We start from the raw sequence: 26,340 nt of genomic DNA, 5'->3' as shown, positions 1-26,340 counted from the left end.
TAAAAAAACCAAGCTGCGAAATACGACTTAAAATGGTTGAGGTGGGTTTTTGGTTATAGTGGAAAATGCCCATGCATGGTACATATTAATGTATTTCCAAGCAATACGCCTAACAAGGCCATGCGGAATGAGGTTGCCTATAGTATAGAGCTCTCAGACATCTTTGTTGACAAACCATGACACTTTGTTAAGCGTGAGGAAATGTGTGCCATGTTTTTACTTCCATTGTAAGAGTTCTTCACAAATTTGATGTGAGATCTCCGAGAGAGGCACATGAACTTACATTTATTGAGGTTCAGCGTCATTGAATTTGAAATATTTTATTGTGGTACAAATATCATAAATAAATAGCAAGAACAGAATTGGACCGAGTTGACTGCCGAGTGGGACGCCAGAGGGAACATTAATGACGTTTGAAAGAGTATTTTTAAAAATTACTTTTTTCGTTCTACCGCAGAGATAGGAAGAGATCCACTGGGTGAGACCAGGTTGGAAGCGAATCGATTCAGCTTGTGGATAAGCAAGGAGTGGGAAAATTTATCAAATGCTTTACTGAAATCAGTGTAAGTAATATCGGTATGAAGATTTTATCTAAATCCTCTAGAAACATGAGATGTGAATTCAAGTAGGTTTGTAATGGTAGGTTTATCTTTACAGAATCCGGTTTGGGAATCAGCAATCAACGTAGAAATTGAAAATTTTAGCTGATTGGTAACAATGGCTTCAAATACCTTTGGGATGGTAGACAATTTTGCAATACCTCGATAATTTTCTATACATGACCTACTGCCGTTTTTGTGAAGAGGTATGAGAAAAAATGCCTTCAAAACAGTAGGAAAAACACTGTGTTTTAGGGAAATATTGAATAAATCAGTTAGGGGCTGATAAGTGTGTTTAGCGCATGTTTTAAGTAATCATGTGGGAATTAGGTCAGGACCGCATTTGTAAGATACCTTCAAAGATGTTAAATATGAAAAACCCACCTCTGGAGATATTGCGGGAATATTAATTGCGTTGAGTTAAGTTGAAACGGGTATTCATTATTCAAAGAAATTAATTCAGTGGAATAGTTAGATTTGAAAAATTTTGCAAGGGAGTTAGCAATATCTTGATCGTCGCTAAAGAAATCATCACGGTATTTCATACCAGAAGGAAACCCTTTAACCTTGCGTTTAGAGTTTACGAAATCTCAAAAGCTTTCGGATGGCAAGTTATTTTCTTTTTCATTGTACTGAGATAGGTATTGTAACATTTTTATTTAATTCAAAATAATTATTACGCAATATACAGTATTTCAAGTAGTGGAAGTGTTAACCCATTTTCTTATAGAGCTTGAAGGAACGCGATTTTTTATTTTTGAAAGATTTCAGCTCTTTGGTGAACCATATTTGGACTAGTTCAGTGCAAACACGTTTACGCTTAGGTACGTGTCTTTCCAGAATATCGTGGATGATGATATTGAAGCCAGAAATGTTTTTTCAATATCTGCACCGTATTTGGGCCAAACTACTGTAGATAAAATTTCGTTAAGTTTATTAAAATTAGCCTTCGCGAATTTAAATCTAAAACTAAAGTCGTATTCTATGGTAGGATGGCATACATATTTCATCAGCTGATCCAAGATAATCAGGGGTTACATGGAATCCGACTTTTGCCGGATCCGTTCTGAATTAGTTTTTAAAAATTCCACATCGTCCACATCATAAAAAAACGGACAAGAATTTTTGTTTCACATTATTTTTACGATTTCGTTAAAGATGCAATCTGCATTTATCAATTAAAACGTACAAGGATTTCTTGGGTATTCCTTCAAGGGTGCAAGAAATGTTGAAGAAATACCTCCAAGCTTAAATTTGTGGTTGCATCAGCTTTCTCGGAAGCAGCTTTAAAATGAACATTAAAATAGGAAAATACAAATTTTTAAATAAAAAATGTTCATGTTTTGCTTAAAAGAGTAAAATTAAAAAGAATTTCTTGACGTTTTCTTGTGATTTGGTTACCGCGCTTGACTCGTAAAAGAAAACAGGAAGCATCAAGTCGAACTGTTGCATACATGCACACATTTTTCTCACTGGGAACCAGGTCCACCTGTAAACACACACACTAGTGCAGATTGCAACAAATGTATGTAGGTACATATATTACATGTACAAATAAACTCCAAAGAAGTAAAAAAGTGACATATTTACGAAGAAACTCAGTCACTAGCATTGCTAAATATTAATACAAATTTCAATATTTCCGTTAAAGGGAGAAAATACTTTGGCATTAATGTAAATTGGGATAAAAGTATGTACTATTATTTAAATTCAGCAAGTGATGTTTTGTGAAACAAATAAACCTATGTAACTTAAGAGAATTATTAAAACATGCATTTCTCCATGAAGTATTAAATGTATGCTTTTTACCAGGGTGCCACGCCTAATAACATACATTTCGCAATTTCTGTTTAAATAGTACGCAAGCATAATGTGATATATGTAAATACGTAAACAAATCGATTTGTAAATGCCTTGAAAAACAAATTTCTCAAAATATTTACTCTAGCTCATTTGAGAAAGGCATTTCGCGTCTTAAATTTTAGTATCGACCTCTAAATTTTCACCTTACATTGCGGCCGAACGAAATCCCAGGTGACCGTTATGAAGTTTTATTCGACAAATACCCGCGGATACATACTCGTATTCAGACCGATTCTAAATATTCTCACGGAATTTTGTTTTCGCGGATTTTTTTATTCCCGCGGAAAAATTCCTCTAATTCTTTTCTCCTAGGGAGAATAATAATTGGGGAATAGGAATTTCGAAGTCAGCTGTTTTACCATCTGACAGTTCATTACGCATTTCTGCTTTTGTTTAAGAAAATAAAGTTTAGTGTCCTTTGACGAATTTATCGTAAATTAAAGAAAAATATACATAAAAAATTAATATGGTTGTGAACGAAATGATTGATGAAGACGGTTCCCAGCAACACCAACAGAGGACTATAAGAAGAAGGTTGCGCGATAGTACCAATCCGTTGGAGTTGCCACAATCGTTGTAAGTATTAGAACATCTTCTGTTTTGCTTTTACATTTCATAAAATTTCTGGAATTTACAGATTTCAAAAGTATTATAGGGTTAACAAACCTGCATTTCGGTATTTGTTGGAATTTCTCACATCGCACACACGACATCGCAAAAAACAATTTGCGATATCGCCGCTTGTGAAACTGAGTGCAGTTTTAAAATTTTTTGCTGAAGGTGGGTATCAAACAGGAATCGGAAAAGATGTGGACGTTTCTTTAGCGCAACCCACCTTCAGCAAAGTTCTTTACGAAGTCGTTGAGACCTTTGAAAGTGAGCTGTGCGAAAGATGGATAAGCGTGCCAATGAGAAGCATGGGATTCCCAGTGTTATCGGCTGCATTGATGGAACTCATGTGCGTATCATCGCACCCGCGGAAAACAAGCATCTCTACTACAATAGGAAGGGCTACTACAGCTTAAATGTAATGTTGGTAAGCTATTTATAATAGTTCAATTGAAATATATTTGACTATGGAATTGTATTTTCTTAGATGTGTGACGATGAGCTGAAAATTCGGTACGTTGATGCTTTCCATCCCGGTGCCTCGCATGACTCCTTTATTTGGAATGTGAGTGAATTGAGAACTCACCTTGAAGACCAACGTGGAGTCAATTTTTGGTTACTGGGTAATAATTAAATATATTCAAAATGTCAATATTGGTATTGATATAAGACTTTTTAAACCAGGTGATGCCGGGTATCCTTTAGAACCATGGCTTATGACACCACATTGGAATCCCGACGAAGGCTCTATACAGATGAAGTTTAATGAAGCTCATTCGAAGTGTCGCAACATTATTGAACGAACCAATGGGGTTGCTGAAACATCGATGGAGGTGTCTCCTTGGTGCAAGGGATTTACATTACACTCCAAAAAAGGCAGCAAAAATTGTAAACGTGTGCTGCGCGCTGCACAACATATGCATACATTTCAAGGCATACACAGATATGACAGAAGTACAATCCACAGGAGAGCAGGCAACTCAAAATAGAAATCAAGATTTAATATCCTTGACTTCGCCTCAGTATTTGAACGCAGCGCAAAACATACGAAACAACATTGGAAGCTCGCTATAAATTTGAATGAATGAAAACACATACTTTGAGTTTAATATTTTATTTTCCCTTTTAAATTCATTTTTTCTGCCTTTAAATTCAGGTATCACAATTTACTACATTTTACTTAATTCCTACGAAAGAGTTTCAGTCTCATTTTCTTACAAAAAATAGAAATATCACAAATAGTTTGTTTTTGCTCGTCATAACACAGTCTTAAATTAAGTAATATTATAGTCTACAAAATAAAAAAGGTTCACGTAAGCATGTATAGTACTGATATTAATACTACTATGAAATAAAATAAAAAATAGTTCATATTAAAAAAATTAACTAGTCTTATATTTTAGTAGATATTAAAAAGGACTATTAAAAAATCACAAATTCAGGTAGCTTGCTATATACAAGTGTCATGCGACTAGGTATTTTTCTATTATTTTTCTAGCTGGCGGAGCATAAGATTTTCCTTTGCTAAATTATGCCTTTTCAATTAATCTATTTCCTCTCTTTTTAATTTTTCCATTTCCTTATAATGCTTTTTATTAATTGCATATATTTTGTCAATCGCCCTATATATTTTTTTAATATTATCTTTTTGATCAGTGGAATCTGACACTGCACCTTTTATGGTATCACAGAGCTCGCGTTGAATTGAAAATTCTTCTTGAAGAATGTCAGAGGAAGATCTCTTAGATGGCACTCTGTTTGAGGAAGTGGGCCTTTCAATCAAAGCATTTGGGGGGCTCTCATTCATACAAACACTAATAATTGGGTCCTCATGCAATACCTCACAATCAATCCCTACCACAGCAAATCCGTTAGCTAACTCACACTCACTCACCTGGACAACGTCGTCCACAACACCACTTTCCCTAACTGTAGTTCCATCTTCAATTTGAATGTTGCCATCAATTTGCTTCAATATCTTCTTCCTAGATGGCAGTCCAAATTTATTTCACATTCCCTCCACGGATTCCTTCATACCGATCAACTCAAATATTGCCCTTTCTGTTGTGGAAAACATGTATTCGTTATTTGGGTCACCACCAGTGCCTCTGGAACTCTTATGGTTGTTCGCTGCTTTTTGACGCACGTACACATAAGTTTTAGTCAGCTTGTATGTATACAACTTTTTCATGAAAATAAGCACCTTTTTCCATTCTGCAATGCATTTTGCTGGTGGTCCGGCTGAGTTCAGCTCTTCCTCAGCTTTACGCCAAAATCTGTGTAAGGCTTCTCTGCCTCCTTTAAAACAACCTTGCGCAATTGCCGGATGACTTTGCATCAAATCGATTAGCAGTTCTATCTGTTGCTTATTTGTACTTTTAGACCTGAAATCAAGAGTAATATAAGAGAATATTATTTTATTTATTACATATCTAATAAAATAAGTACTTTTCAATACAAAAAATACAATTTTCTTACATTTTTATGAAGCGTTCCTTTCAGCTTATCAAGTGAACAATTTCTTTTAAAATGGAGGAAAAATCTCCCTCTCACTCACATTCATAATACCTACTTTTCTCCCATAACCGGTTTCCGCTTTTTCGAACATTGTTCAGAATAGGAGGAAAGCGAGAAGTGAAAAGCTCACACGGAATTTTTATTTAGAATACGAGGAATGGGAGAAGGCAAAAAACTCGCACGGAATTTTCGTTTAGAATTGGGCTGATTGCATACACAAATGTTTATGAATTTAGAAAAAGTATTAAAATTTAGGAACATAAAACAAAACTGCTAATGACCAGTCAAGAGTTTTAATTTTCAAAATGATCTCCTGAAGAATTAAAAACTTTTGCTTTGGTTGTTACTGACTTTTGCTACAGATATAAAAACACTGCTTCTGAACGATGAAGTTGATTTTATCCTATTGAGATATCTATTTGAATTAAAATCCTAGAGGAAAATATGCGTATTTTCAAAACTTTCGTATGAATAACATTTATTACCAATAAAGGATGGATCGTCTCCTGAAATTCCATCAAAAAATGAAAATACGACTAACTTTGGTTTATTATTCTGATGAAAAATCAGTTTGAATCCTTGCTGACCTGTTTTTTGGAAAGTTAGAATTTTTGTGTTTACGTAACTAGATTGTGAACTTTCAATGCAAGTTATGCACATTGCACTTATGTAGTTATTTTACGTAAAATATTTTTGAATTTCAGGCTTTATTCCAGCTCAAGGCCAGAACAATAATATTTATGGTAATTACATTTTTTTTATTAATTTTCTTATAATTGAAAAATAGATTTTTTATTTTTGGAATAGAAGATAAAAAATTTTTTAGATCCCTGACATAGCTCTGCAGCTTACCCATTTCGAATCTTGCTAAAGGGCGAATTAATGGTGACTTATGTTATGGAAACGCATTTTCTATGGGAGCAGCAAGGAAGGCAGTCGGCATGATCTAGGGGTGCACTGTGGCTAGTCATGTCGGCTGGGCGGGATTCTTACCAACCCTGCTGCCCTGCGCCATAAACCGAAAAATTCCTATCATGCCTATTCAAAACAAACTGTCAAAAAGCGCAGAGACGACTCAAAACGGTTATAGTTCAAATAAAACGACATCCTGGAGAACCCTACAGCTCATCGAAGCAATTCTTATGCTTCTACATACTAATTTTTTTGTAAAAGGGAAAAGTTAAAGAATAATTCTAAGCTTTTAATAAGAAATAGCTTTTTGCTTTCGCAGATTTAGCGATAAACCTACTATGCTTTCAAACAATTGCAATTGTTATCAAACTTAAACAGTATTATGGAGAATATTCAATGCATTTTCCCTACATCTGGACAAAAAAAAAATTATTTGTATGTTTTCAATGTGTTTAATTATGTCATTTAATTCTTTTATACGCATTGTGTATACCACCTAAGAAAGTTATATAATAAAAACTATATTAAAAGCTTATATGCAGTTCAGAATGGGCCTCATACCATCAGAAAGATACAGACTTAACTTTTCTAAATTAGTTATCTAAAATATATAGTATGCTTACTTGCGAAGTTGAAAATTAAAGAAAGCTCTTATATATCTGTGTATGTATAAATGTACCAATTTTCGAAAGGGCAAATGAAAATGGTTGGACACTTGTAATTAATATGTGTGTATAGTCCCTTAAAGCTAAATATGCATATATAGTCAATGTATTTATCATGATTATGCATTTGATATCAAATTTTTAATTTGATTCATTTGATTTTAAATTTAATAATCCGAAATTTTCAAATTGGGTTTGCCGTAAATGTTAACGTTTCGATAATCATGAACAGATGCTGCAAAAAGTTCAATGCCTATTGGCCGTCAATGGCAATAGTTCACGCCTTTCAAAAGTGCGCTTCCTTAAAATCTAAGTATATTTAAACGAATACGCCCTAGGCGTCATATACGTACGCAGTATATAAAGAATAAATTTTATTCAAAAAAAAAATTAAATGAAGTTCATATAATTTTATGTATTTTCCTTTCTACGAGTTTGCATATACATACATTTATGTATACTTAAAATGGTGTTATTTCAAAAATCTAACATGAGTTCATTGAATTGAATAGAAAAAAATGTTTGAATTGTTTACAGTCGTGAGCACAAAAATAGCATCGAAAATTAATAACAAATATTTTATATTATTATCTCCCTTCACTTATTTTCGTTAAAAGTTCGAAATTGTTCAAAAAACTTCATTCAAAGTTCAGAAAAAAGTCACAAAGTTTTTGAGTTTTGCCAATTTAACTTATCGAAGTATTTCAAAACGAGCATTGATTCCCCCCTTTTTTTCGAACAAAACTTCAAAAAATCCAACAAAACTCGACGGTAAAAAAAAGTGTCTGGAAATCCACGTGAAACTTCGAAACTTTCTCGGAAGGAAAAAAAAGTCGACCCCTTTTGAAAGTGTTTAACTGCTTTCATGAAAATCTTTAAGTTTTACTCAGAAGTTTTTTTAACTAATTCCATCTAAATTTATACACATCGGTATTATTTATCGAACGTTTATGTGTTGAGAAAAAAATTCAATTTCTATCTATCTTACTAAAATTTTGCATCTAAATACTAAAATCAACTGCAACTGAGCTCCAGTGGAGCTAGGCTGTAGTGCACTAAATTAATCCACGCGCGCCAATGTGCATCAACTTCATTTGTATGTACTATCCTTACATATGTGTAAATAAATTCGAAAAAGAAACCCCCCGCCTTAAATACAAAAATTCAAACAAAAAATTTGTATTTAAATGCTTAGGTTCTCTTATACATCCTAGTGGTCTACTCCTAACTTCCTTCTTCGGTTTATTTTAATTTAAAAATATATATATATATTTACTTGTGTCAAATGTCTACTGCAGGGATGGGCTTATTTTCGGCTCCTAAATCAGTTTCAGTGCCAGCAGAGAATTTAAACACAATGAGAAGGCGTTATTTTGGCATCCACTGCTTACGATCCATTTGCATGTGACACGTCTTGCACTTCACCACTATTCCCCAAATTCATGTTAACTTAACAGGGTGCAAGACGTAACAGAAAATTCTCTTAACGATTTTCTCTGTTCGTCTGTTACCAAAAAATTCTCTGATCAGAGCAAGTATATTGCAAATTTAATTCTCTGTTTTTTCGTAAATAAATTATGATGGTTGGAAGGTTGAAGTCTTCGGCACAGCCGAAGACAGTCCTGTCCTTACTTGTTTTTTTTTTATATTCAAAGTGTGAATTTGAATCTGTGCCTATGATTCAGGGCAAAACAAGAACAAAAGTGCTACAAGTGTATAGGGGTTGAGCAGTTCCGATGTAAAGAAATATTTTGACAAGTATAAAATACATTATTCAGTCAACAAATATAGTCAAAAAAGATTCAGAAAGCTGAATTAAAAATTATTATAAATTTTTGATCTCCTAAAGTAAAAACAGTTGATTCAAATATGATTCCAAAATGTGGTTGAAAAAATATATTCAGTGTCAATTGTATGGTAACTCATTATTTTGTCAGAAAGAGTAATCAAATTATATTGATATGTAGGGAAATTGAAAATTTAATCACCTAAATGGTGAGTGGGTATAAACAAACCTAGATTGGTATATATGTACACACATATATTCCTAAACTAAAGATCAGCCTATACCCCCATTTCGCACCCACTTCATTGATACCAATATATCCATGCATAAGCTAACAAATGTTTGTACATTCGCATGTTCAAATAAAAGACAAACTGTTTCAATCAACCACTTCCAACAAAAATTATTCTTACGCACAAGCATATGTACAAATCTATGTTCATATGTAAGCTAAGATATATTTTTATATTCGCATGTTGACAAAGAAAACAAAATTCACTTCAACCATCCAACCATACGCACAAGCACACATACCTATTTACATATGTATGCTCATGTTTTGTATGTAAATCACAAAATTCTGAAAACTAGCTTCCTCTTGATTTTTCATTCATAAATTCTTCTTCTTAAGTTGTCCAAATTGATGATAGAATTTATAAAATCGTCAAAAGACAAATTTTTGCGATTTTATAAATTCCAACTTCGATGCATATTGGGGGTATTCATTATGACGAGCATAACTACTTTCATAATCCCGCACTTTCCTTTTGAAATAATACCAAACTATTTATAAGCCTGTATGAAAGTACTAATATGGTAGTAAAAAATGCAAATAAACATGCACAGATATTGCCTAGTAATTGTCCACTAACATATTAACTATATAATCTAAAACTTTCCATCCATTGTTTATATAAATTATTGCAAATAATTTTCCCATATCCTGAATTGCCGAGTTGTCACAGGTTATGGACATTTTTATTTGCTATATGAAACCCCCTATCATATTCTGCCGAAAAATTGTTCGCGCAGTCACGCTGCCAAATTTGCAGCAACTGTGTTGCAGTTGCTACATAAGAGTGGTGTTTTATCCGTTTCTGGCCCGAATTCGCACTGTGACGTCATACTGTATATGCTGACTTGTTTACCACATGTCAGTACAAAGTAAGAATTTTACATTATTTTCATAGATAAAAATTAATATATGGGAGCGGCGAAATAAATTAAAGTAATTTTGCGAAGAAATATAACATTATTTCGCAAAAGAGCAATAAATTCGTTTATTTTAATTTTATAATAAATTCCCCTTTTAGCTGTGAGTTATTAAAGGTATAAACGGCAACACTTTTAACCACCGACGACACATAATTTGGCTCGTGCCTATTGTATTTCGTCGGCTAATTGCTACGAGCATTGATATTTACATATACATGGCCGTATACGCGGATTGCCATAATTGATTTGGTCGCTTCATAACGCGGAAAGCGACAAGTTGTTTTTTTAATAACTTAAGACACTGCCACAGCATCAAAGCGACCAAGCCTTTTATACATGTCTGCCTTTAATTGGAGTATTATTGAATATGTATATATGTATGTACATTTGTACTTTTTTGCTTTGGTTTGTATTTTCATACATACTATATATTCAATGATACCAATGCTCAACATCTGATCAACAGGCACATGTCTTTTGTGTATTGTTGGTCTTATTTACATATTTAAGGGTTGATTTGAGGCAGGTCAAATGTATTTAAGTTTGACTTGGCTTATCAAACCGCCTTTGAAAATATTCAAGTACATAGGTACTTACATCATTGTACTGAATAACACATATAAAATGCTTTAGGAAATTTCTTTATAGATACCTCCCCTCCCACCCATAGTCCAAATAATAACTAAATATTTTTTTATTTATTCAATTGTTATCAAATATTTTATTTATTTAAATTTTTCAATTCATTAATAATTCATACTTCATGGTTAATGTGCATACATTTTATGCAAATTAACGTTTTATAAATATGCAATGGATTTCGTGTGCACAGAAATTCCAAGTGTGCAAATGCCGTCGGCAAAACACTATTTGCATGAATATTTCAATTTGCATACATTTTCCTAACATTTTAATTTATTAACAAGAAGGGATTGGATAGTTCATAAATGTATGATTAATTTACATACATTTCATGAAAGGGCATATTTTGGGTATATGAATAGGTTTTTGTTTGTAAAGAAATAAGCAAAATTTCTGCAATTTGCATCAACATAAAACAAGCAAATATATTGCTATTATTATATTAATTAAGTTCAAATTCACATTAAATCATAAAACAAGCAAATATATTGCTACAAGTAATAAAATTTAAATTTAATTAATCCTACTAAATACCTATGTATATTCCCACAAAGAAATCATATTAAAAGAAAATCCAGAGAATTTATACACCAGCTGAAACTGTTGACAGAGAATTTTCTGCTGTTAACTGGTTAACATTGAAATTGGATTGTGTGTGGTGAAGTGCAAGACGTGTTCACATTCAAAAAAGTTGGAATCTAGCAAAAACGCCTTCTCATTGTGTTTAAATTCTCTGGTGCCAGCGAGTGCTAGGTGAGACGTTTGTGTGCTTTGGGGTGTTAGGGGAGTAAAAAAATTCATTGGAAATATCGTACGCTTCACCTCAAACGATATTCATCGCGTTGCGGAAAGACTAAAAAACTGAATTGAAAATATTCTCTCTCAACCTCGAAAACCAACTCGCAAACTGTTTTGCAATAGTACGAAAACAAAAACATACATTTTTTGGCAAGAAATACGAAAAACGGAATAACCATAGACTGAAGTCGACTTTATGTTAAGCAGCGCATTATTGATATTCATTTCGCCTTCACATACATTTAATTATATGTAAGCCGATTCATTTTGCAATATATACATAAAAGTATTTAAAAAAGTATTTTTAAAGTAGTAGCATTCGAGGAAGTAGTAGTAGAAAAACGTACTAATGCACATTTCGTAAATAATCTTGGGAAAAAGAAACCCTTTTCAGACTTGTTGGCAGTGTTGCCATGAGCCTAGAAAGAAATGTATCAGTTTACAAATAAAAAAAAGGTACCAATCACATTACCAACGACTAATTTTACCAGTTTTATTATAAACATAACTGCTTTCATTTATAAATTTCAAATTATGGAGGAATTTTCAAATTTTTTCAGCTCATATACATATATCGTTAAATCCACACTGCAAAAATTGTTGGAGCATGTGTTGCATGTGTGTTTAATTTATGGCGACCAGTTTTCTAATTTTTAAACTTGCTTTGTTTATAATTTGAATCATATAGTAACTTTTAAAATTACAACTAAAAATTCAGTTCGAGTTGTGAATAACAAAAGCAACATTACTTATTTGTGGCCTTTAGTGCCAGCGAAGCCGCCAGTAAAGGCTAGTTTATCCTAAAACGCTTAATAACGTCAACATAATAAGAGCGGTGGCAACTCTATTTTCGACATAGATTGGTAACTGTTAAATATTTATTAAGCAAGATGACCAGTGTTGTCTCTCTTAATCAATCTTATGTGTGTTTGTATATTATTCTTTTCCGGTGTTCTTTGCCCCACATACCTGCACTTAAATGTGCAAAGCATGTTCGTATGAGCAAAAGGCTCATAAGAGCCGTTTTGCCCATCGCTGGTCTACTATTTATGCTACTAACTACTTGGCGGCGACTCGTCCGGTGGCTGGTACTTATATAGCCAGCAAAAGGCCGTACCGTGAGCCTCTGCCGGCGTGGTTACTGGTGATGTTGTTGTTGCTGGTGACGTTGTCGCCGTTGGTGGTTGTGGCGCGCGGTGTTGGTACTGTTGGTGGTTGTTGCGCTTGGTCTAGCCGTGTTGGTGGTGGTTGGTGGTAGTTGCGGCGCGCGGTATCGGCACATCTCGAAACACTCATTTAAAAATCAATCATAAAACTACTGGGAACCATAATTGGCGGCGAGCACTGTGAAATCTCCAAAATAAAATTACATCTTAACTATATAGCATACACCAAAGGATTTGCACATTTTATTCCGGATTATTTATTTCTTTGGTGGTGTAGTATGTGGTCTAGAAATCCGCTTTATAGCGGCAGCGTATTGCTCGCGGCCACAACGCTTCAATCGTTGACGCTTATGAAAATCCTTAATAATAGCTTCTCTGCCCCATATGCCTTCATGCGATTCAGGTGTATCAATTAAAGGCAGTGGTATATTTTGCACAGGTTCGACTTCACCAGAAACTCGACGCGTTCAAATGGTTCAGTCTTGGGTGTATAATGTACAGCTGTGGGTGTTGTATGCTTCCATTCACGTCAAAATTCCTCTTATGCTTCTAGTATTGCGTACCAGGTCCTCTATTGAATCGGTTTACTTTCGACAGCAATGTAGAATTTGGGAAGCCTTTTATGAAATAGAAACATAATCATTACCTCAGTTTTTGCGATGTGGCGCGTGCCCTGCCAAATTACAATTTTCATTCTAAGCCAAAAATTTTACCTGATTATAACGATCGAAATAAATTTTCTACGAAAAATTTAGTTTCTTTCCAATCATTTGACGATGACCAAAATTGGCAGAAATCACGTTTTGAAACTTTACTTCTTTTTAATTTTTTTACCAACCATCAACGACGCTTGTCATTTGCTTTATGATCATTCAAAATAGCCCACCAAGCCGTTAAAGAGAGAAAAGGAAAAAAATTCCACTCCTTATTGCAACTGCGCCATGGAAAGGCGCCGTTTTTATCTAACTGTGACTGCCATTATTGTATGGTTCGACCATATGGTTGGCCCATCTCTATCGCAACACATACTTTTTTTCAAATTGTCAAAATCTTCGCGTTGATGTTAGACGAAAGGAGTCTAGAGAAAGCGTACAAATTTGTAACTCTTGTGTGTTGTGGGAAATTTGTGCGCTTAATTAGATAACAATTGACCACCACGCGTTAAATAATTGCCGATGTGTTGTTTACATTTTGCGCTTGCCATCTCCTTTTGACAATCTATATGTACGTACAATGAAAAGAATAAAACCAGCTGATGAGATGAGCCACCTATGCCATTTAGCCAGGCGTTATTGAGAATTCGTCAATGGCATTGGAATTCTTGGCGATGCCACCCGCATGAAATTGAAACCAATTTATTTTAACCACCCCAGGCGGACATGAGTGAGGGTGAATCCTAACATTTTCCCTATTAATTAACCTCTTACCACCAGTCATTAGAACGTTCAGAATGTGAATCTCACAAGTGGACCATAACAAACATGCTTCGCTTTGAGGACCTGATGATGAAGCGGACATGAAACCAGTTCACCTGTAGGAAGCCACTCTCAGGAACCTCCGATGTCTGTTAACGTGGGGCACAACTCACCACTAAGATAAGAGTCTCAAAGCTCCACCGCGAAGCTAGCCGGGCAACAAAAGGTCCATCAAACAAATCAAGTCAAATAGTAAATTAATTTTGTTTTTATTTATTGGGCCAATAATTTGTTCTCTTTTGTGTCTTGAGGTTTTCGGCCGTTGGTTCTAAAGCAAAAAAACAAAGTTTTTTCTTTTTTATTCTACATGTTTCGGTGCTATTTTGCACCTTCCTCAGAAAGTCTGTTTATTGGACAAAAAACATAAAATAATTTATAAACATAACATCGACAAAGTATATAGCATTTTCTACTACACCCTTACATTAATTGTATTTTACAATTTTTCCACTTAAAACATATTAATTTACTGAACTATTTATTTTCCTTGATCGCCGTCCGCCGTTTCCTTGATTCCAGTGTCAGTCTTGTTTTTTCTCTTTCTTCTACATCTAAAATTTTTACATTTTCAAATCAGCTGAGTGTTGTTTATTTGTTAAGTATTGAGAAAGCGCAGTTGAGTTTTTTCCATTTTTGGCATCTGCTCTGTGCTCGGTGATTCTGACACCCAAAGCTCTCTTTGTTGTGTCAATGTACATTTTGTTGCACTTTTCTTCAACATTCCTATTGCACTTTATTTCGTATAAGACGTTGTGCTGTTGTTCCTTCTCTACTTTGTCTTTTGTTCTTGTAAATATTTTATTAAGTGTTGAGTGTGGCTTGTAGGCAAAGCATGCATTATTCTTGTCCATTATTTTGTTCAATGTTTCGTTGTCCATTAAGCCTGGTATGCAGTAACTCTCCTGTATATTGTCTCTTCTTGTTCGTTGTTTGTGGCTGCATTTCTATTATAATTTTTAATTTTGTTTATTGTTGTTGTTATAAGCATCTCTGATACTGCGTTAGGGTACCCATTTTTATAGAGTATGTTTTTTATTTTTCGCCTGTTTTCATTTCTGAAGGCCTGATTACTGGGTTTGAAATTTTTTTCAATAAAGTTTATTGCAGTATTTTTATTTTGGGCCCAGGGATGATTCGAGTGATAATTTATCATTCTCGACGATGTTATTGACTTTGCGTACCAGTTCGTTATAATTTTTCGATTCTTTCTAATAATTTCTATATCTCGGAAGGATATTTCAGCGTTATTTCCTCTTTCTGCAGTAAACTGGTTTTTATTATGTTGAGCACATCCTGTATTTTAACAATTGCTAATATGTCATCTACATATATGTTTATGTATTTGACATAAGCGGCCACCGTGGTGTGATGGTAGCGTGCTCCGCCTACCACACCGAATGCCGTGGGTTCACACCCCGGGCAAAGCAACATCAAAATTTTAGAAATAAGGTTTTTCAATTAGAAGAAAATTTTTCTAAGCGGGGTCGCCCCTCGGCAGTGTTTGGGAAGCACTCCGAGTTTATTTCTGCCATGAAAAGCTGTCAGTGAAAACTCATCTGCCTTGCAGATGCCGTTCGGAGTCGGCATAAAACAAGTAGGTCCCGTCCCGCCAATTTGTAGGAAAAATTAAAAAAAAGGAGCACGACGTAAAAAGGAAGAGAAGCTCGGCCTAAAATCTCTTCGGAGGTTATCGCGCCTTACATTTATTTTTATTTTTATTTGACATATATGTGTTTGGATTTCAATGCTGCTAGGTCGTCGTCAATAATTTTGTCAAGTACGATGTCTGCCACAGAGGGCGAAGGTGGGTTTCCCATTGGCATACCGTATATTTGTTGATAAAAGGTGCCATCATAAACGAAGTAATTATTATCTTTTAAGCAGAAATCAAGCGCTTTTAGAAATTGCGTTCTCGTGAGGGACGTGTATTTTTCAAAAGTTTGCCATTGTTGCATGATTGTACGTATCGCTAGTTGAGTGGGCATATTTGTGAAAAGGGAAACCACGTCAAACGATATAAGGATTTCATCTTCGTTGATCTCTATGTTACTTAACTTCTCTTTAACTTGAAAAGAGTTTTGCGAATTGTATGTTTTTGAAACCACTTCTTTTAGTATTTTACTTATATATTTTGAGAGTTTGTAGCACGGAACGTTAATTCCATTTTATGCGTGTAGTCCCCTTTGCACATTATCACGGTTTTGTTCCCTTTATCAGCGTTCGTAATAATTAAGGAGTCCTTGTGTTTTTTAATGAATTTTCTCGTGTTTTCAAACCACTTTAGTATAATTTTCTCCTTCGAGCCATTTTTGATTTTGTTTTTAAAAGTGTTAATTTTTGTAGCGATCATGCATCTAGCTGTGTCTTTTTCCCGTTCATCGCCCATTGTTTGTATGGTCTGTTCTAGGTCTGCAATGACATGTATTGGTGAAAATGTATTTCCTGTTATATGTAGTGCAAATTTTTTTCCCATTGAAAGTATCCATTGGAAATCTGGAGATATGTCAATATTGGTTTTATTAACCAACCAATCTTCGTTGGTTCTTAACCCATATTTTTCCACGTTCTTCCTGATTTGTTTTTCTAATTTTGTATTTAAATTGTTTTCAATTCCGTTTCGTTCAAATTTATGCTAAAGGCTTCTTTAATGTTGAACATAGCTCTCATAATTATTTTAATTTGAATGTTGGTTTCTTTTATTTCGAGGTTTAAGATTTTCATAATAAACTGTGTTTCTAACTTACGCATTTCCTGGCGGGTAGTGTCAAGTTGGAACCCATGTATAATTTTGTTTGTTTTACCTTGTAGATGTGGAGGTGTAATTCCGTAGTCTTTGCAGTTTAGTAAGAAATTAGGTCTTTATTGTTTTTTCGCTAATCTATGATTGTTTTTGTTGTATTGTTTGATTGTGTAACAGGTGTTGTTGTCATATTTCAACCGAATATGTTGGAAGAAATGCTTCATTTTGCCGTGTTGTTTACATATGTGTTTTGTCGTGTTTGTTTCGGTTTAGCTCTCCGATGTGTAAATTTCTGTTTTTATTTATTGGGCCAATAATTTGTTCACTTTTGTGTCTTATAGAGCTTTTGGGCCGTTGGGTTTAAAGCAAGAAAACAAAGTTTTTTCTTTTCTCTTCTACATGTTTCGGTGCTATTTTGCAATGGGAATGTTGAAGAAAAGTGCAACAAAATATACATTGGCACAACAACGAGAGCTTTGGGTGTCAGAATCACCGAGCAAAGGGCAGATGCCAAAAATGGAAAAAACTCAACTGCGTTTTCTCAACACTTAACAAATAAACAACACTCAGCTGATTTTGAAAATGTAAAAATTTTAGATGTTGAAGAAAGAGAAAAAACAAGACTGACACTGGGAGGCCTTCGAATACAGCAAAGAATAAAAAAGCTGTCAATTTTAAGGACGATGTGGACAATATTAGTTGTGCTTACGCCACGGCGATCAAGGAAAATAAATAAAATAAATAGTTCAGTAAATTAATATGTTTTAAGTGGAAAATTTGTAAAATACAATTAATGTAAGTGTTTAGTAGAAAATGCTATATACTTTGTCGATGTTATGTTTATAAATTATTTTATGTTTTTTGCCCAATAAACAGACTTCCTGAGGAAGGTGCAAAATAGCACCGAAACATGTAGAAGAAAAAAGAAAAAACTTTGTTTTTTCGGCTTTAAAACGAATGGCCGAAAAGCTCCATACGACACAAAAGTAAATTAATTTTGTTTCTTAGTTCAAAAGGCTTTGCGGAAATTAGACATTTGTTATGGAAAACTCGTCAAAACTCCGCATGGTTTTTCTAGTGGTTATCGTCCCCACAGAAAAGGCTAAAAAAAATATATAGACATTTTAATGAAAGAAAACTCGTCAAAACTCAGTATGGTTGTAGTGGTTATCGCCCCCACAGAAAGGCTAAAAAAAAGAAGTATATAGAAATTTTGATAAAGGAGAACTCGTCCAATCTCCGTAAGGCTAGTCCAACCCAAGTTTGGACTGCCAGGTTGTTCACGGTTCTCGGTGAGAACGCGTGTGAACACCCTATGAATATCGTTGCTCGGGGAGAATACTCGGCGAGATGTCCCCGCCGCCAAAACGCCCAGACGAAATATAATCAAATTTGTAAGTTTTAGGAGAAAATAACAATTTGTAAGTTTGGTAAAAAAAAATTCTTGTAGGCTATTGTGGACGAATATCCGAAGCATGGAAGCGACCTATCATTTTCCCGTTTAGGTCCTCGAGATCATACAATGCATTGCCTATTTTTCGAAGCAGTCGACACTTAAGATATTTGGCAGGAATTTGGCGTTAATGCCCTGTTTGAAGTTACTTTAAGCAAAGTTTTTGCGGAAAACTTCCTGACCTTCCTTGTAGTTGACTTGCCTAGAGCGCTTGTTATAGGTGTTTACTCCCCTATCCTTTGCCTTATCTAAGTTTCTACGGATTTTCTCGCGAATATTAGTCAACTTGTGGGTTGTATTTGCTATGGTCACCTGGTCTTGTCTAAGGCTGTCGAGTTTCTCTAAAATATTGTACGCTGAGGCATGTTGAACCATGTTTTGGCCATATAATGCAAAGTATGGAGTGTACTCAATCGCCGTATGAAAGTCGCTCCTCAAAACTGATAAAATCTCTGGTATATGCTTATCCCAATCGGTATGGTCTGGTTTTTCCTTCAGGAAAATTTTTATTTTAGAAACAATTTCTTTATTAACTCGTTCTGAGGCGTTCGATTGAGGAGAATATAACCCCGTCCTAACGTGTGTCACCCCATAATTTTCTAAAAATTGTTTCATTTCCTTCGAGATAAACTGTTAACCATTGTCACTATGAATAAACTCAGGGACCCCTAACGATGGAAAAATCTCTGACGCGAAGTAATTTATAACGTTAACAGCTGTAGCTCTCTGCATGGGCTTTAGCCAGACATACTTTGCATAATGGTCCAGAACTATGAAAATATATTGATTTCGCCGTTTGGATCGCGGATAAGGCCCTAGAAAATCTCAATATAACCGCTTAAATGGCCTTTCGGAAGCAAAGGTATTCCCTATAGGTGGTCTTGACTGTTGGTTGGTGGATTTTCCGCTTTGCAGGTGTCACACCGCTGGAAGTAGTCCCTGACGTCCTTAGCCTGCTGTGGCCAGAAGTAGTTTTGCCTAACGCGTTCCAGGGTTTTCTGCCACCCACCATGGTAACTCTAGTTGGCGTCATGTGCCAATTTCACAGTTTCCTCCTTCAGCACCTTCGGCAGCTACAAACGCCATAGCGAGTCTTCTTCACCGTCCACCCCTTTTCGAAATTTAACCCTCTTAAAAATGACACCATCCACCACTCGTAAGTCCGGAAGCGACTCCCCGTTTTCAGTGACGGTCCTAATCAAATCTAGGTATTCGTTACTGTTAAATTCAGGGGAGACTAAATCTATTTCCCCGGGTGTGGTAGTGAAAGTCAACTCGTCGGCATCAAACCGCGAAAGCGCATCGGGTACTACATTCAGGGTGCCTTTGCGATGTTCCATTCTAAAGTCATATCTTTGCAGCAGAAGCGACCACCTCGCCAACCTCCCGCTCAGATCCTTTTGCGTCATCAACCACTTGAGACTGGAGTGGTTCGTGATAACCCGAAACGGTAATCCTGCAAAATCGGGTCCGAAGAGCTATGTCGGCGAGACATTCCAGCTCGCTTACTGTATAATTGCGTTGGGCATTATTCAGATTTTTCGAAACGAACGCGATTGGATGCTCAGCGCCCTCATCATCGACCTGGAACAACACCCCGCCAACACCTATTTTGGAAGCGTCACATTGGATTACCAACTCTTTGTAAAAATCGAGTTGTGCCAAGACAGGAGCGGAACTCAAGGCTACTTTAAGTTTTTCGAAGGCCTCTATAGCTTCAGCGGTAAGTTTGAAAGGGCCTGATGACTTACGAAGACAGTCGGTCAATGGACCTGCCAAGTCAGCAAAATTGGTATTAATTCCCTGTACCAATTTGCCATGCCGACAAACCTACGCACCTGCCGAAGGGATTTAGGGATCGGAAAGTTTTGCATTGCTTCTCTTTTCCCTGGATCCACTTTCGAACACCCGCTGCCTATCAAGTACCCTAAATAACGAATTTCCTTCTGACAAAATTTGTTTTTCGTTACGTTTATTGTCAGACCTGCGTCGGTAAAACATTTTGCGACTTCCGCCAGCAACTTCAGGTGGTCCTCAAAGTTCGTACTGCTTACCATCAGGTCGTCCAGGTAGACGAAAACATTCTCCGGCAGACGCGAAGGGATTGCCTTGTCCATCAGTCTACTCATAGTCTACGGTACATTGCATAGACCAAAGGGCATTAACTTGAAGTGGCACAGAAGCCCCCCGGAACTGTGAATGCTGGTTTTTCCTCGGAGAACTCCGTTAATTTGGTCTGAAAGAACGCGTCCTTCAGATCAATGCCACTAATAAAGTGTGTATCCTTCAGTCTGCTCAATAGGCCATTTATGTGAGGCAGCGGGTATGAGTCTTTCTTAGTTACCGCGTAGACCTTTCTGGAATCTATGCACAACCTAACTTTGCCTAGTTTCCGGACCAGTACCACAGGACTACACCACGGAGAGTTCGATTCCTCGATAACTCCCATTTCGAGTAGCCTGTCTATCTCGCTAAAAGATTCGGCTTGCCTCGGTGGCGAAAGAGGGAAATGTTTGCTTTTTATAGGAGCCGCATCACCAGTGTCAATGTGATGCTCCACTAACTTCGTTTGCCCCAGACCTAAATTTTCAAATGAAGGAAACGCCTCTATGACCTTCTGTAAATCTCTTCTCCGGGTTGGTGACAAATCGTGGAGATTAAGTTTTTCGTCCTTTTCATTGCTAACCTCTAGGCACACTTGGGAATATTTCGGGAGTTAACGCAAATACTCTCCAAAAATCAACCCCGAAGTAAGCTTCTTGGAGAAGTGGAGAAACAAGGTAAAAACGAATAACCTTAGTGGTGTTTGTGAAGGTGACCGTTAAAGATATCGAGCCTAAGATTTTTTGCTTGTTGCCACCCGCGGTATATATGAACGCATGTAGGGGATGGTAATCGAAGCCGTTATCTTTTAGGAATTCTTCACAATTCTTCCCCAAGGTGGAGACGTTGGCTCCCGAGTCCAACAACCCCACAATGAAACTGTCTTGTATTTTTGCCTTAACAAGAGGCGTCCTTTTCTCTCCGGTGATATCTTGTCCTGCACCTCAAAATATTTTCTGATACCGGTTGATTTTCAAAAATCGCATGTCTTACTCGCTCGTACCTATGTTCCCTTTCTTCTAGATTAAGTGGAAAATGCGTCTGGCAAACGGCATCCCTATGCTGGCGTTGCAGAATTCTGGTCGGTTCGCCCATCGCGGATGAGGACGTTGGACTATCGGAATCGGAACTATTGGAATTATCTGTACTGTCAGGGAAAGTTAATATTACCTTTGGTTACTCCTTCGCCAGGGTGCCACTACTCCTCGGAAGCTCACCACCTCCATGCAACCCTGTACCTGCGAGAGACCCACCCTCTGATTCAGCGCACGGGACGACGCCTCGAGCACTGGCTGGTATGGGGGCTATGACACCGAACGAGGTTCCCCCGTCTTCTCGCTCGGGTATTGGTTTATCTGCCTATGCCCGCATTTAAAACAAAACGGATTCCTAATGGTTCCTCACAGTAAATATATGAAAGCCCCATGGCCTGACAATTCCAACACTGGATTCCTGAATAGTCCGATTTCCTGTTGCGTCGATACTACAACGCCTCTATCTGCGGATCAGATTTGCAGTCATCGCCTTCCATCCTCATTTCCGGGGTTATCGTGCGGGCCTCGTTCACGTGACGTCCCGGGTAAGTGGTTCCCAATAACTTGCTTTCCTTCAGCACTTGTTCCTATCTGCGTGGTACATCGCGTAGATTATGAAGGGTTCTCACTTCCGCGTTGAAAAGCATCAGCTTAACGCTACTGTTGACGTTCCTTTTTATGATGTCAATCAGTAAGACCTCTGACATTGGTTCTCTTAGGCGCGCATTTAAGGAGACTATGTCCGTGTGGAACACGTCATAGCACTCACTTAGCTCCTGCTTACGCATAGAAATCTCCATCATGATCTCGTGATCACTTTTCAGGGCCCGGAATTCTCTTTTTATTGAGTAGCACAAAAATGCATAAGTCGCGTTTGAGTTTTGTTTTGTAAACAACCAGTACCACTCTTCGGTCCGCCCAGAAAGGAATAAGTGGAAACTAGCCATTATTTCGTCGTCAGAGCATTGTGTACGCTCACACAGGGTGTCTAGCTTAACCAGGAAATTCGCGACGCTCCCAGTACCATCGAACGATATTTTCCACTCCTGGGGTTTTACTACTATGCTGCTCGGAGCAGGGTTTGTTGGGGTTACGCCCGCTGGGATTGGGTTACGTTCCGTTCTAATCGCGCTCCTGCTAAAATTCATCGATTGTTGTGCATGTTGTTTCGGATCGTCCCCATCTCCCTCCGCATTTCTTCCTGCGAGGTCCGGAAAAGTTGGTGTAAAACTTCCACGCACGAGTCTTTACGAGGAGCTTCGGCACGGATCCTTGGGGTATGCGCCCTATCGCTTGCAGCTCCTCCAAAATTCCCACGATTTAATGACAAAGCACTAGCTCCGTCCAGTGCGTATGCCGACACATTGGTCATTAGCCCCGAGGTATTATGCGCGTTTATCAGGAGCGCGTTAAGATTGCTGGTGCTTCCTTGTCTATCCATTTCCCCGTGCTGGTCATTTTGGTCCGAGCTTGCATTCGTCTTCGCTGGATCTCCATCTCGGCTACCTACTGGTGTATGCATCACCAGGGGACGCTTAGCCCTCGGAAACGCCCCCCTATTAATTACCCCGGTGCTGGTTCCCTCTAAAATTGCCATTCGCCCAAACGATTGGTCATGCGACATTATAATCCAAAAAAATTTAGAAAATGGCTAAACTTGAGTATATGTGTTATAAAAAAAACTTCTATCCAAGGCAAAACGTAAGGCAGTTAGGGTTTAAAGAAAAAGGTCAGACTTCACCCCCCTTCACCCTATATTACCGACGAATGTTTTTTTTTTTTGGAAAAGAAAAAATTATGTGCGAAAAAAATCGCAAGTATACAATCAACAATAATTAGATAATCGTATCCAATAATAAAAGGGAAATTCAGAAAGCAGGAAATAAAGTGATTATGTGAAATATACGTGTTATATATACAATAAAAAGCGTGTATAAGTTTTGCAAAGCTACTTTGTATTTAGATGCCAATGGGAATGCTGATATCCCATACATCCAGAAGGCACAGGTATAAAAATGATTTTTGTTACCCACAAAAAAATTCACCCATACTTGTCCGTAGTACTCCCAACCGCAGTGCAAAGGGGGTCTTAGGGACCCATCTCTGAGACTAGTTAGGGCTACTAGGGTCAGTTCCAGACACACACAGTTTGGTCCCAGCACACCCAGCCGGAACGCAAGGGCGATCTCCAGTGGCTCACCTCTGGGACTGGATGGGGGTGTTGGGGCCTCCCCTTCACTCAAACTGGACACCCCTCCTGCCTCCGCCGCAATGGATTGAGCGGTTTCAAAAGCCGATCCCCAGACTGGTGGGACAGGAAAGGGTGCCGCTTTGAATCCCAGCTCAACCCGTCGCAGTCCAGGTGGTATTCTAGGTACTACCTGAGTCGTAGGATGAGCTGGGGTCCTTACATCACACACGCCCAATTCATACTTACAAACACAAATATTCGGCAAAAGAAAATTGGAAAAAAATTAATCAAATTTAAAGAGAAAGAAAAATTATAACCCAATTAACGGACAAAAATATTACCAAGCCGACTAACTAACAACACCCGGAAAACTAAACCCCAAATCTTCAAAAAAACTAAGTGCTTGCAGCATTGCCTCACCGGGTGAAATGCAGAATCCGGAGGAATTGACGTGCAGTCACATGGCTTCTTCAGCTACTGCTCCCGATGACCAGTGTGGACAATCTGATCCGTCCAACCATCCCACCGCAACACAGGTGGCTAATCCTACGGCTGCACACCTCGGACTTTTGCGATGGTCCACTTCACAAGTTGACCCGAACTGACCACCGAGACCAGCGCCTCGGGCGCTACGTTGGGCGCCATCTGTTATGGTGCCCTCAGCAACTGTCAACGATGATCACTCCTTGATCCATCAACCACCCCATATGGAACGGTGAAATTTCACAAGTTGACCAGGAATGACCAGCGCGACAGCGCCTCGGACACCAAAACGTTGGGCGCCATCTGTTATGGAAACGAATCTACAATGGAGTAGCAAGGGAGGCAGTCGGCATGATCTAGTGGTGCACTGTGGCTAGTCATGTCGGCTGGGCGGGGTTCTTGCCAACCCTGCTGCCCTGCGCCATAAATACAAAAATTCCTATCATGCCTATTCAAAACAAACTGTCAAAAAGCGCAGAGACGACTCAAAACGCTTATAATTCAAATAAAATGACATCCGGGACACCGGATGCCACGGACAGACCGTTACAACATTCAAATTCAAAGACAAAGATAATCAGAACGCGAAAGAAAACGAAACTAATCGAACCGGAATTGACCGATTACTATGGCTGAGAGTCAAAGACATAAAAAAAGCTGAAAAGGAGAGAAAAGGAAGAAAAGGGCCGAAAATTAAAACCAACAAAAAAGGCCGAATATACATTGGGGGCACCGCGGGTAGTGTTGCGACGCCCGGTGCTTTACCCACCCCCAAAACTATGGCCACCGATGCACCTAAATTTCGGTGGTCCCTTACCTGAGTTACCTAAGTGCCTTCTTAATAATTAAAAAAAATCAGCATAATGGGAATATAAGACTTTTATTTACAATTCATTCCAAAAAAACCCCAAATGATACATTTTTTGTTTGTTTTAATTAATATAACCTTACAGCTCATGGAAGCAATTCTTATGTTTCTACATACTAATTTTTTTGTAAAAGGGAAAAGTTAAAGAAGAATTCTAAGCTTTTAATAAGAAACAGCTTTTTGTTTTCGCAGATTTAGCGATAAAACTACTATGTTTCAAACAATTGCAATTGTTATCAAATTTAAACAGTATTATCGAGTATGTTCAATGCATTTTACCTACATCTGGACAAAAATAAATTATTTGTATGTTTTCAATGCGTTTAATTATTTAATTTAATTCTTTTATACGCATTGTGTATACCACCTAAGAAAGTTATATAATAAAAACTATATTAAAAGCTTATATGCAGTTCAGAATGGGCCTCATACCATCGGAAAGATACAGACAGAACTTCTCTAAATTAATTATCTAAAATATATAGTATGCTTACTTGCGAAGTTGAAAATTAAAGAAAGCTCTTATATATCTGTGTATGTATAAATGTACTAATTTTCGATAATTGATGTTGTTTTTATTTTTATTTTCGGCCTTTCAAAAGTTATATAAAGAAGAATTTCCGAGCTCTAGGCCACACATATATTAATAATAAAAAATCAATTAATTATACCATATATGTTGTATTTATTTATTTTGTCGATATTTCGATTTCAATTAGAAATCATCTTCAGGGCTGTAAAATCGAAATAAATACAACATATATGGTATAATTAATTGATTTTTTATCTATATATATAAAAATGAATTGCTGTTCGTTAGTCTCGCTAAAACTCGAGAACGGCTGAACGGATTTATCTTATCTTAGTCTTGAATTATTCGTGGAGGTCTAGGGAAGGTTCAAAAGGTGAGAAAAATTCTAATACTTGCCGGGAAAATACTCAAAACAGCATATTTCCTCGAGATATAGGCCAAAACGTGGACCCGGGTACCCCTAGAGTGTGTTTATAGAATATGGATATCATATGAAAGCTGTTGATGAGTGCTTTAGTAGAGGGTAATTTTCATACCCCTGGGTGACTAGGGTCTCGAGATATAGGCCAAAACGTGGACCCGGGTACCCCTAGGGTGTGTTTATAGAATATGGATATCAAATAAAAGCTGTTGATGAGTGCTTTAGTAGAGGGTAATTTTCATACCCTTGGGTGACTAGGGTCTCGAGA

At 37.1% G+C, this 26,340-nt stretch overlaps 2 protein-coding genes across 2 annotated transcripts in view; both read left to right on the top strand.

Annotated features, from left to right (window-relative positions):
* Nucleotides 1-26,340, top strand: part of LOC137254256 (clavesin-2) — a gene marked incomplete at its 5' end in the record, with an annotated part of 360,972 nt that overhangs the window by 724 nt on the left and 333,908 nt on the right. The window lies entirely within an intron of this gene.
* Nucleotides 2,463-4,308, top strand: LOC137251656 (putative nuclease HARBI1). Its single transcript, XM_067786366.1, has 4 exons — nucleotides 2,463-3,038; nucleotides 3,100-3,498; nucleotides 3,559-3,694; nucleotides 3,756-4,308. Exons 2-4 carry the CDS (start codon nucleotides 3,355-3,357, stop codon nucleotides 4,058-4,060), a joined length of 585 nt encoding a protein of 194 aa, XP_067642467.1. The 5' UTR covers nucleotides 2,463-3,038; nucleotides 3,100-3,354; the 3' UTR covers nucleotides 4,061-4,308.

This window comes from Eurosta solidaginis, chromosome 5 (genome assembly GCF_040869045.1).
Source record: "Eurosta solidaginis isolate ZX-2024a chromosome 5, ASM4086904v1, whole genome shotgun sequence".
Taxonomy (NCBI): domain Eukaryota; kingdom Metazoa; phylum Arthropoda; class Insecta; order Diptera; family Tephritidae; genus Eurosta; species Eurosta solidaginis.
The sequence above is the reverse complement of the archived record's forward strand: the minus strand, read 5'-3'. Positions and strand labels throughout refer to the sequence as shown.